Consider the following 12,927-nt stretch of genomic DNA (forward strand, 5'->3'; position numbering starts at 1 on the left):
GCACCTCAGCCACAGTCATTATCCTCCACACCACCGGCAGAGGGCAGGAAGCTGGACGCTGCCCTTGCTCACCACCCTCCTTGGAGCCACCCCTTCTGCCTCTTCTGTTCCTAGTGGGGGGCAGGCAGCCCCTGCCTCACCCCAGGTGCCTCGTGCCGCCCCCCCCCCCCCCCCCCCGCTTAGGCCAACCCCTCCTCGCAGTGGTCCCAGTGGGCGATGGGCAGTCCCAGGCCGGGCACACGGTGACCCTGCCGTCCCCCCTCTCCCCCCTTGCAGATCCGGAGCGGAGCAGCCCCCCCATGCTCTCTGCAGACGATGCCGAGTACCCTCGGGAGTACCGGACCCTGGGGGGCGGGGGCGGGGGCGGGGGCAGCGGGGGCCGGCGCTTCTCCAACGTGGGGCTGGTGCACACGTCCGAGCGGCGGCACACGGTGATCGCGGCCCAGAGCCTGGAGGCGCTCAGCGGGCTCCAGAAGGCCGATGCTGACCGCAAGCGCGATGCCTTCATGGACCACCTGAAGAGCAAGTACCCCCAGCACGCCCTGGCCCTGCGGAGTCAGCAAGACAGGATGCGGGAGCAGGTGAGTGGGGCCGGGCTGGGGAGGGGGTGTGACTTGCGCTCCCGTGTCCCCAGGCTCATCCTGATTCCGAGAGGCGTCTGAGGCAGAGGGGGAAAGTGGATGCCCCGTTGCCGTGGTTGGCCTCTTCTGGAGCCTGGGGAGGAAGGGGGTGGGGGCTCAGCACCCAGACCTCTGCCTGCAGCCCTGGAATTTGGAGCACGGGACTGGACAGAGAGAGCCCAGCCTCTGATCGGGCTGTCTTGGAGAGACAAGAGCGTGGTGGGGAGGGAGAGGGACAGCCTCGTCGTGCACTGAGTGTTCTGAGTCTGAGGGTCCATCCAGCGGTGGAGCTGAGACCTTGGGGTTGGCACCTCTGTGATTTGGCCCCTAAGGGAAAGTCAGGCCTTGGGAGCTTCAGAAGGCTGGGTCTCCTGTGCCCCAGCCCTGCAAGAACAGAGCCCAGAATTTCTGGGGTCTTTTACCTCCTCCCCCCTCCCCCACCCCGTTCCTTCCCCCCAAGACTCCCTGTGTGACTTTGAGCTAGAGGACTCCTCTCTCTGTGCCTTGGTTTCTCTCCTGTCATCAGTAGGGCTTAGACGGGAGTCAGGGCTCCTGCCTCTGGTCCAGGACCTGTCTCCTTCTTTATGGGGTGCGAAGCTTCCTTTGTAAAGCTCTCCCAGATCCTTGGGTTCCTGGATGCATCTCTGCATCCAAGTACGCCCTTCTTGTTCGTAGGAAAATTCTTTCTTGGGATTGGCCTTCTACTTACAGTCCCACCTTGGTAGGAGCCTTGACAGCTGCAGCACGTTGGCCGTTGAGACCCGGGCATTGTCCACTCTGGGAGAAAGGGCTTAGGGGAGGGTGGTTAATCCCATCAGCATCCTTTCAATCAAGCCTTGGGGCATCCGTCCCTGCTCTCGCACCTGTCTGGCTCTGTCCCCCTTTCCAAGTACTGCTGGGTGTGGCTGGGGAGGGGGGAGAGTGTGCCCATCCCCATCCTCACTGTAGGGAACAAGGACACATTGGTGCATTTCTGGTACATTTTCTGCCCCTGATGTCACCTCCAGTTCTGTCCAGCCTTTACCTTTTCTCAGCTCCGGAGTCCTCCCGGGAGCAGAGTTCCAACTAAAATAAGGGAGAGTTGCAGAAGGAGATCTGGCCCTCCCCTTCAGGGGTCCCTCTCAGTGGATTCCTTCTGTGTGCTCTGGTTTAGGGGGAGGGGACAGGGACCTTTATGATCTAGATGGGGTGAAAGGATGGTTAAACTTAAGTATAAGGGGCACAGTCAGTTGGAAGAGGGTTTGGAGTAGAGGAGATCAGGTGGACCGGCCTGGTCAGGGAAGGCTTCCTGGAGGAGGAGGTACCTAAACTAGGCTTAGAAGGATGGAAAGGGTCTGAATAGTCATAGAGGAGGAGAACGCTGTTTTAGGAGGTAGGGAGATGAGCATAGGTCTGTGCTGGTTTGAGGACTGGCATAGAGGTCCAAATGGCTGATGCAGAGGACTCGGGGTGGGAGGCAGTGAGAGGTGTGGGGGCCAGATGGTGGTGACTAGGGGGCCGTGGCTGTTTTTGGATGGTGAATAGGAGGGGACAAGAGGGAGTGGCTGGAGGCAGGGAAAGGAGAGGAGGAAGAGAGTGTGTCAGGGAGGATGAAGGGAAAGGGATGGGGTGGGAGTGGGGTTGGAGGGAAGATGAACAAGGCTTGTTTGCTGCCTGGATCCAGGAGGCAAAGACAGAGAAACCTGGGTGACAGGGGCATGTTGGTGCCTTGGGGGGAAATAAGAGGGATGGGAGGGAAACGTTTGGGGGAGTGGGGGACAGGAATAGGGGAGATGAGTTTGAGGAGGGGGTAGGGGTTTCCCGCAGAAGTCTATTAAGCACTGAATATACAACTCAAGACTCTGAAGGAACCACAGCTTCAGAAGGGAGGTTGAGCGCGATGTGGGCAGAAATGGAAGTGGGACCCAGGGTAAGCCTGGTCACCAAGGCAGAATGGAGTCTCAGAAGGGAGAGGGCCCATGACCGATGGGGAGGGGGAACCGGAAATGTCCTGCATCCCTGAGGAAGAGGACGAAGGCCCAGCAGGAGGGCCCCCTGCACTTCTGAAGTCTGGAGGGATGGGAGAGAGAAACAGCCATTGGGACCGGCCAGGATCTGTGGGTCTGGAGGGTACCAAGAGCTCCTTTCTCGTGCTGTGGTGAGGTAACGGCCAGTGTCAGGGGTCGAGGAGGTTGGAGGTGGTGAGGGAACAGGACCCCTGGGCTGCAGATCTGTCCGGGGAGGTTTGGCCAGAAAAATATGCAGACAGCCGGCGTGGCGGCCTCAAGGGGCAGCAGGCGTGTAAGAGAGCACGTGGGCGTGTTTGAGGGCCTCCTGTGTGTCTGGCACATTCACCGGCACAGAGTAGGTGCTCAGTAAGTGAGTCAAAGCACGGCCACTCACAAATTCACTCCTTTATTCGTTCACTCACTCGTTCCCTGCCTTGGGGAGTAAGCGTGTAGGAGCCACGGCTGTTTCACTCACATCGGACGCTCGGGCCTAAGCCTAGCGCTGGCTCAGTACGTTAGCGGGGTGACCTAATGAGAGACGGATGACTCGGAGGATGCTGAGGTCCCGGAGAAATCAGGAGGGGATGGGTTTCAAGCCTTAGGTGTGGTGTGGGAGAAGAAAGTCACGTCCGCGAGATGGCGGGGAGGAAAGCGGTGCTGTCAGGACAGAGGCACACTGGGCTGAGGCCCCCTGCGGAATGGTTGCCCACAGCTTCAACGAGGGGGCAGTGAAGAGCTGGAGGAAGGGACAGGCGAGGGACAGCCCCCTTGCAGAGTGTCCGGAGAGGCAGTCAAGAATTGAAGACAAGGACTTCAGCAGTATCCGCTGGGGAAGGCCTTGCCCTGGGCTCAGAGAGCCCCCAGGCTGACTGGAGAGAAAGACCCGGCAACAGGCCCAGGGCCCCCCCCGCATAGAGACCCAGCCTCGTCAGGGACTAGCCAGTGCCGCAGGGCCCCCCTGCGGGGTGAGCTCTGTGCCAGACTTGCCCCAGGAATGCCCTCCCCACCCCGTCACAGTCCCCCAGCGGCTCCTGCCCGCTCCCCCTAATGGGGTATCCCCCGCTTCGCACACACAGGTCGGCGGCTGGACCGTGGACCCCGTGTGCCTCCTCAGCTCCCTCTGCTCCCACCTCCATGGCGACTCCGCCCCCTCCGGGGCTGGCCAGCCGGCCCAGGTGAGTCACCCGCCTCCACCCCACCCCCCAAACCCATGGCAGACTTGGGCTTTGGGGAGGATAGTTTTTGGAGGGGGGATATCCAGGATTTTAATTTTGCATCCCTTTCTCTTACGTAGGAGCCCGCATTTTCAGGAGACTCCTATGCCCCGTACTCTCCCCGTGATAGTCTAATTCCTACCGCCACCTCCCCAAAGTTTGGCTTTGGGGAGGGCGTTTTTTTGAGGGGGAATAGTCAGGTTAAAAAACCTTTTTTAAAAAAAATCCTTCTCTCCTTAAACAGGGGTACCTCTCCCCTCACCCCACTGGTTTTCAGGAATCTCTTGTGCCCTGCACCCAATTCCCACCCCCACTGTGGATCATCTCGTTCCTCTATCCCCACCCTATCCTCCATCTCTGAGCAGACCCAACCTTCCCCTGATGTCTCACCAGCAGGAAGTTCTTCATGATATCCCTCTCCCACACTTCCTGCTATGTCCACTGCTTAGTTTCAAAATGTGAAGAGGACCTTGGTCTCTAGCCATTTGTTCTGAACTGATCTCCTGATTCTTCATATGCCTCAGTTTCCCTGATGGGAAGATGGACAGGGGCACCCTGGGACAGGATCCTAAGGGCTCAGGCTCCCAGCTCAGGCCTGGACATTGCTGTGGGAGAAAAACAGTCATCTGAAGGCCCAGAGGGGAGGAGGGGCCAGGGAGGTCAGGGGCAGCCCTGAGGGGGCCGTGACTTGAGGGTGGCAGAGGAGGTGTAGTGGCAGAGAATCCAATGGGTCGCATGGGCGCCATCTTCTCTTCCTTGCGTACCCTGCTCCCCCTGGAGAGGGGCAGCAAGCCTTGACTTTTTCAAGAAGAATTAGGAGAAGGAAAAATGTGACAGCCTAGGAAAAAACAAGGCTCCAGAGCACGGTACTTTTAGCTGTGTGTAACTCAAGTCTAGCAAGAGATTGGCATGCTTGGCATCACTCACAGGGCACCCAGCCCACTTCCTTTCCCAGCTCTTGGCCCTGTACTGACCGAACTTAGGGAACAGAGATGTGTCTGCGCCCAAGGCTAGATGGCAAGTGGGATGGCTTCATCTTGAGCGGCCACATGTGCGGTGGAGGTCAGAGTGGGGCTAGGACAGGGATGGTGATGAGGCAGAGGACGCGGGTGCTCCCTGGATAGAGCAGATGGAGCTTCTCGAGTTGGGGTGATGGAGGGAAGTGAGACTGGACTTGGTGAGCTCTGATGTCCCAGGTTATGGGGTCCCAGGCCTGTCCACATCTGAAATCTACTCTGATGGAGGAAAGAGTCCTTCACCCCAGGGCTTTGAAGTACAGAGAAAAGTGGCTGTGCCCAGGATCTTGTCATCACTTTATACTTCGCGCTTATCACACTTCCCATTCCCCATGGCTGGGTACGAGGCTCCTTTTTGTAAAGTGCAGGACCAGAGACGTTCAGCAAATGCCAGAGTCACACAGCAGAGCAGGATCAGAGGCCACGGAGGAAATTTAGGCATCCTAGGCCTCCCAGACTTGGCTGGGAATTGAGTCACGGGAGAGCTAGAACGGAAACGGCGCACAGCCGAGACTCCGGTAGGGAGAGACTGTAAGCTCCGAGAGTGGCCGGTCGGGAGGCAGGCCACTCTCCTTCCCCACCGCCCACACACACCCTAGGCCAGATCGTTGGGGGTTGGGGCCTTAAGAAGACCCTGAGAGGGGACCGGAGGCCAGACTCCAAGCCACAGCCCTTCCCCCGCTTCCACTAGGCTGTCTAACCTCCCTCCCTCCTGCTGCAACCCGAGTCCCGGGCGGCGGGCCGGCGTATCGGGTGACCGCGGCGACGCAGCCACCAGCCACCGCCGTTCCTTGGCGGGGCTGCGCCGGCGGGGCCGCGCCAGGGAGGGGGCCAGAGAGAGGATGTGCACGGCGGCGCGCCGTGCCGCGCCAGGTGGAGTCGCGGTTACCGGGGCGACCGGGGCCCGGGCCCTCTCGGCGGCGGCGGCGGCGCCTCTCTCATTGCAGCAAAGGGCACCGGCGGCTGGGGCTGCGGAGGCGGCCGGGGGAGGGGAGAGCCCAGACGGGTGGGAGTAGGGGGCTGCCCTCCCTCCCCCGCCCGACGCGCGACCTGGGGCTGAGAACCCCGCGTATACACCTGTGGCCGCAGGTAAGGGGGAGCGGCTGCGGGCGCCGGGGTAGCCGCCTCGGGTTCCGCGGGGCGGGGGCACGGAGATGGGGGCCCTTCCCACGACTCCGAGGGGCGGTCTGGGGGTGGGGGGCTCGCAGGCCGTTGCGGTTCCGGATCCCTGAGAAACGCCCCCTCCCCTCCCCCATCTCGTTCTCAGCCTTCCGCAGGGGACCGGCCCCCACCCCGAAATGTGGCTGGCGTCCCCTCCCCCAGCCTCAGAAAGTCATGACCTTTCCGGGGTGCGCCCTTGCCCCGCCGCAACCCCCCTCCCCAACACACACACACACTGCATTGGGAAGGGGTAGGAGGTGACCATGTCGACGGGCACACAGGGGAGAGGGCCGGAGTAGTGCACGTGCGTCGCGGTGGGAGGCTGGCGCCCTCGGGGGGCGTTAAGGAGCCCCAGCCTGGCGGGGGCAAGGGAGGCGGGAGGCGAATGTTTACGTGGACGCGTGTTCACAAGAGTTGAAAGGTGGGTGTGTGCGCCGGTGCACGGAGAGCCAGGGGACTAGAGCGAGGGTGCGACCCATGGGTTGTCCTCCCTCTCCGAAGGATGCATCGTCTTCGGGGCTCGAGGTCAGGGAGGGGTCACGCACTCACCTAACCTACAGAGGACGTCTCCCCAGGGGAGGGGAGAGACCTCAGCTGGCTGGGCTAAGGCTCCCAGGGGACACGGCCCCGCCCTCCCAGCGCACTGCGTGGAGGAGAAAGGACCAGCTGCAGGAGGGAGGGAAGAACCCCACCAAGGGCGCCTAGGGTGGAGGAGGGAGGGAGTTAACTCCTTAGCCCCCAGAGGGAAGAAGCTGTTTCCTCTTCTCAGCAGGGAGTTTGAGGACCTCCTGGCGCTGCTTCCTTGGGTCTCCAGGAAGCTCCCCTTCTCGCATTTCTGAAAGCCTGGTCCCTACAGAGTGGATGGGTTGGCTTCCATCTTATCCTCCTAGAACACCTCTCATTTTGCCCCAGCTCCTGTAAGACTCTTCCCTACAAGTGATTACCTGGAAGGGCCTCTCCTACTCAGCCCTTTCTTTTTTTCACTGTCTCACTGTCTTCTGGGAAGGTGAGACACCCCTCTCTGAGAATGGGGGAGGGAGACAGCTTTGCCCTAATACTGGAGGTTTTCACTTGGGTTGGCGAGCCAGACCTCTCTTGGGCCCTTCCTGCCCTCTGCCCTCCTGCCGGGGGTTTCTGGTGCTGGGAAATTCCCAGGGAAAAGACATGGAAGGCTGAGCTGTACTGGGTGCCAGGAGATGGAAAATGGTACCAGACAAGAGTATGCAGAGATACCCCCTTCCACCTGTGGCTGGTCCTGTTTTCTTGACACTCATTCATGGCCAAATACTTGTTGAGAGCCTACTCTATACCAGGCACTGTGTGGGGCAGGACGGGAGGAACAGACAACCAGGAAGAGGGTGAGGAGTAAAGGGTGCTGGAGATTGGAGGAGGAGAGTCCTACCTTAGCAAACAGAGGAGCCCTCCGCTCTTAGGCACCCAAGGCTGTCCCATGGGTTTAACACCCTGGAAAGAGACAGAGACGGGAGATAGACGGCATCCCCAAGGACCTCTCCCTACTATGGTTTTTGCCCTCCGAGGACACTGAGTTGCCAGGAGACTCTGTGCCTCACTGCTGGTGGGGCCAGCGTGAAGGGGGATCATCCTTCCCACTTTCCGAGGTGACGGAGGGACGGGATTCTGTGTACTCGACCAGCCAGCGCCCGAAGCCCCAGGACTCTGATCTCAGCCTCACTCCAAGTCCACCAAGCACAAAAACAGCATCTCTTCCACCTTTACCCGCTAGTGGGGCCTGGCTGGCCTGTTCTGTGGCACTGATGCCACCCAGTCCTCTCCCCTGGCCCCAGCTACTGAGCCCTCCTTTCCAGGTCTGGCTGCCCCATGGATGTGCCCAGCGTTGCCTGAGGCAGGCCCAGGTTGAGGGCATGGCTAGCGTGGCTGTAACCAGGCGCCATCCCTGTCCCCCTCCCAGAGACATGAGATGGGCCCCAGCTGTGTGCACACACTGCGTCTGATGTGTTGACATTTGGGGCGGGGGGGCGGGGGGGCACATCTTCTGCTTCTTTTGAATCAGGAGTTCACCTACCTGCCGCATGTCTGGGACATCACAGGCATGGCACAGTGACCGAGGCGGCCAGAGGCACCGTGACCTGGCTAGTGGGGGGAAGGAGGGGCGAGATTTCTCTGTGTGTGTCTCTGCAGCTGGTGTGCGTGTATGTGTGTACATATGTGTGAATGGGTATCCATCATGTCTCTGTCTGTTTCTGTGACTCCAGGGTGCCCTCTGTGATTCTGCTTGTGGGAGTGTGTGTGAACAGGTCAGTGTCCTGGGCGGGCCGGGGGGTGCATGTTTTGTATGAATGGGGTTGGTCCACGTATGAATAGCTCTGTCTCTGAGTTTCTGTTTCTGGGGTTGTTTCTGACCATGGAGGGCTTTTCTCCAAGTGTTTGTGTCCCTTTGTGGGCATGTCTTTGTTGCTCTGGGTGTGTTTGTGGCTATGTCATTACTGGAGGATGTCTGCGCGTCTGTACGCAGCTCTCCGTGTGGGCGCTGTGGGTGGCCTGTGTGTACACGGTGTGATGGTGGTGGTGGATGAGGGACGGTGGCCTTCTCTGCAGAGCCGTCCGTCACCACTGGGGCTGCAGACATGACTCTCATCATAAACCTTCCCCTGCCCTCTGCCTGGCTCTGCCCCCCACCCCCTGCCATCACATGTCCACTCGCTCTGCTCTCCTTCCCCTCCCCAAGGCCACAGGCAGCTGTGGCTACAGCCTGATACTCCAGTCCCCCACCTCCCCTCCCCTCAGCACCTGTGGGCATCCCCTGACACCCAGACTTTGCTGTCCCCTTCCTCTGCCTCTCTTGGAGCAAATGCTGGGGGGAGAGGTGGGGACTGTGGCCCAGAGGGAATGGTCCTGATGAGTAAACCTCTTCATCCTAGCCCTAGCCTGGCATCACCCCCACCCTAAAGATCCGAAGCCTCCAGCCCAGCAGGGCCCCTCTCCACCTCCTTTCCGCCACTAAGGTATTCAGACGGCACAGGACACCCCGCCATGGTGTCCTCCCCCCATCAGGGGCCCTTGGTGTCAGTCCCCTCTGCCAGTGGCTCTGAGGCCTAGGGAATCTCGTCTGTTGGTGCCAGGCACCCCAGGGCCAGGCCATCTGCTGCCTCTGTCTTCCTGCGGAGGCTGGCACCGGTCAGCAGGGTGCCCTCAGCTTTGCCAAGAACCAATCCGGCCTCCGGGCCACTCCTCCCTTGTCCTTAGCCATCTGGAGGGGCCTTCTGGTCTCCAGGGAACGCAGGGTGACTGTAGGTTATTGTGAATGAGGAGGAACCTGAGGCCCCCATTCTAGGGGAGCAAGGAGCCCTCCCCTCTCATCTGTTCAACCACAGAACATTGCCGACACTCCCTTGCTGTCCATGGCTCCCCATCCATTGCCCAGTGCTGTGGGGTGATGGGCATCTGTCCACTCTCCCTATAACCCAGGTCCATCATGTTACACAGGCCTCCCTGCCCTGGGCTTGGCCCCCTGCCTCCCTCTTCCACTCCCTGCCCCATCAGCCCTCCTGGGGTCCAGTCCCATCCCACTCAGTTTCACACAAATACTTTCTGCTTGTCCAGCCAGTTAAGTCTCAGTTCTTTCACTTGGCATTTAAGGGCGCTCCTCTGGCCCCAGGCCCTTCTTTGCAGCCTAACCTGCTACTTTCCCAGGCCCTGCACCCCAGCCAAACTGAACTGTTCCCTCAACACACCCTGCACATGCCTCCCCAGGCCCTCTCCTCAGCAGGCTCTTCCTCCCAACCTCCGGCTGCTCATCTTTTAAAGACCCACCAAAAATGTTCATTTTTTAAAGACTCACCAAAAATGCCACCTCTTCCGGGAAGTTTTCCCTGGCCAGCCACAACCAGATGCCATTTCTCTGACCCTGCAGCTCCAATTCAGCTCTGCCAGTGTCTCACGTGTTCCCTGTATCATGGTCATCTGCGTCTTTTCCTGCCTGTAACTCTCCGAGGACAGTTACTGTGACTAGGTTATGTGGCTTATAAACGTCTGGAATGATGGCTCTCCCCTCCCCCAGCAGCAGGCCTGGAGCCCGCTCAGGGCCATCCCGGGCCTCCGTAAAGAATGGGATGTACCAGGCATGGCGTCCTTCCTGTTCCTGGGAGGGTGGAGGGCCCATGTCCCAGGGCTGAGTCCTGAGCGCCAAGGGTCTCTAACCTGCCCCTGGCCCTACTCTGTCCTCCCAGCGCCCCCGCATAACCATCTCTTCTCTTATTTCCATCAGCAGCCAAACTACTGGAGTTTCAAGGTCAGTGTGTGGTGCTTCTGCGTCCGTGACAACCGCATGTGCTCTCCCGCCCCTGCCCCTCCCTGCACATGCTTTGCACAAAGTTGGACCGTCTGGTGTGGGTGGTGGGTGTGGGACTGCAGGCTGGGTCTGCTGCTTTGAGAGAGCCTGGGTTCGCCTGCCAGGGGCTTGTGGATCCAGTGTGGGAGTTTGTGCCACCTGTGCTGGGGATCTGGGCTGGGGATGCTCAGGCTTCCCCAGGACGTGAAGAGCATTTGGGAATGAGAGAGGTATTTTCCCCGGCCTGGAGGGACTGCTGGCTCCAGGGGACGGAAGTGGACCCCGTGATCTTATTGAGGGCCTTGTTCTCTGAACTCAGACTTTATCTTCCAGGGAGGCCCTGTGACTATAATGGGCCCCTCATCCCTTTCTTACTTTCCACTGTGGGGAGCTGGTCAGTGCCAGGCAAGAGACTCACAGACTTACACCCCCAAACCCATTGCTCAAGTGGAGGGCTGGGCTCAGGGATGGTGTCTTCCTGTCTCCTCTGGAGAGTTTGGACCATCCACAGCTAGAGAGATGTCTGTCCCCTCCAAGGGCATCCTGCTGACCCCCAAGGGAGCACGCTCCTGGACCTCCTCTTCTCTGGCACCAGGCTCAGAACTGAACTAAGTTAGACTGCTGCTTGCGTCCTGGAGTCTCTGGTCCGTCAAATCCTGGGCATCATGACAGGGGGTGGGAGGTATACATTCCAGACTCCCCCAGTGTCAGTGTCATCTTTTTTTTTTGCGGTACGCGGGCCTCTCACTGTTGTGGCCTCTCCCGTTGTGGAGCACAGGCTCCGGACGCGCAGGCTCAGTGACCATGGCTCACGGGCCTAGCCGCTCCGTGGCATGTGGGATCTTCCCGGACCGGGGCACGAACCCATGTCCCCTGCATCGGCAGGCGGACTCTCAACCACTGCGCCACCATGGAAGCCCACCCCCCAGTGTCTTCTTGCTCCAAGCATCTTGTTTGCATGCATCCTCCCAGAGAAAAGTTCTTGAATCAGAGAATCACGGAATTGTAGAGTTGTGGCATCAGGCATATAGCCTTTTTGGAGGAAGCAGTAGAGCATAGTGGTTCAATGCACGGGGCCAAGGGCCAGGCTGCCTGGTGGTGAATTCCAGTCTGCTACTAACTAGCTGGGTGACCTGGGGCAAGTTACATAATTCTCTGAGCCTTGGTTTCTCCTCCATAAAATGGAACAGTAGCTACATCATAGAGTTGTTGTAAAGGTAGAAGAAACGCGAGACTGCATGTCTTAAGCACAGTGCCTGGCTCATGGTGAGCCTTACCTCATTAGCTATTAGCATCCTGGAATCACCTTGGGAATTTGTCAAAAACCTTGAACCCCAGGCTCCAAGCCCCAGAGATTCAGATTTAGTGAATGTGGGGCACTGGAAAGAGTGTTTTTAAAAGCTCCCAAGTGATTCGGTCCTAGCCTGTGGACAGCTTTTGGGAATCTCAGATCCTAGTCTGACTGCCCCACTCAGGGTTTCCGTCTGCCTGATCTCTGACCAGGAGTCATCGGTTCCTCACTGGAGCATCTCCAGGGACTGGTGCTCACTGCTTCCGATCTTTGGGAAGCCCTTTCCTATCTTTGGAGAGCTCCGCTTAAATTACTGTTTTGTTCTCTTGCCATCTCCCTCTAGTCAGGAAGTCCTTCTGGATGTCTCACTGTTTTTCTGCTCTGTTGTCCCAGCCCAGGGCTGGAGAGACATGCTAATGGGCTTTCTCTCTTCTCAAGAGGGTTTTCTACAAAGGCTGTGAGAATGGAAAGGCGCCCAGGAGGCCAGGATGGAGACAGGAACCGGTGGGGCAGGGAATGTGGGCATCTCTTCTCGCAGGGTTCCCTGGGCAGCCTTCTCAGTCCCTAGGATCCCTGCCCCTCCTTCATTCTGGCCCTTGTTCCATCTTCTTATTGGCAACTCACTTGTGCCCCGCAGGCACCGTGGCCACCTCCTACTCTTCATCCCTGCTAGCTGCCTCATTTTGCCTGAATTCTGTAGCCCCTCATCCATACTAGCCTGGCAACCACTGACCTTCCAGTTGCCTGGCAACCTCATGACCACCAGACCAGGCCTGGTTCCCCACACTGGGAAGAGAGAAGGGCGTAGGCCAGTACTGGTGATCAGCCTAGAACTGAGCTGCAGGGTCCAAAGTCTGGGCACAGGCATTCCCCCAGTGGGTCCAGTTGCTACGCTGCCTCCCTCCTCCCCAGAACCATGCCCACCCGCTGGTCAAGGCATTGTGCTTGAGGCTGGATGCCCGCTAATGTCCCCAAATCTGACCTGCTATATCTCCAAGCCCTTGAGGACACTTTGGGGACAGCTGGGCACACTGTCCATCAGAGGAAGATGCTCTCTCTTTTCGAGAGTGCTAATCCGACTGGAACATTAAATTGAGTTAATATGAAGATGGAGATTAATTAGGGTTTAATCAGGACTTGGGGATGGAGGGAGCTGAGGAGGAGAATAAATACTTCCTTTTTAGAGACACTTTTACTGTTTTTAAAAAAATTATAAAAATGATACATTCTGATTGCGCAAAGTTCACCCGGCAGAGAAATGTATAAAGTAGAAAGGGAATGCGCTGTCTCAACCCCAAGATGACCAGTGTTAATGGTTTTGAATGATT

General features: G+C 58.7%; 1 protein-coding gene across 1 annotated transcript in view; it reads left to right on the forward strand.

Annotated features, from left to right (window-relative positions):
* The first annotated feature begins 281 nt into the window (after positions 1 to 281).
* Positions 282 to 12,927, forward strand: part of SRCIN1 (SRC kinase signaling inhibitor 1) — a 40,007-nt gene continuing 27,361 nt past the window's right edge. Inside the window, exons 1-2 of the mRNA XM_065897358.1 lie at positions 282 to 581; positions 10,249 to 10,269. Coding sequence (XP_065753430.1) covers positions 300 to 581; positions 10,249 to 10,269 — 303 coding nt within the window. The 5' untranslated portion in view covers positions 282 to 299. The remainder of the gene's footprint in view (positions 582 to 10,248; positions 10,270 to 12,927) is intronic.

Source organism: Phocoena phocoena, chromosome 19 (genome assembly GCF_963924675.1).
Source record: "Phocoena phocoena chromosome 19, mPhoPho1.1, whole genome shotgun sequence".
NCBI classification, from domain to species: Eukaryota; Metazoa; Chordata; class Mammalia; order Artiodactyla; family Phocoenidae; genus Phocoena; species Phocoena phocoena.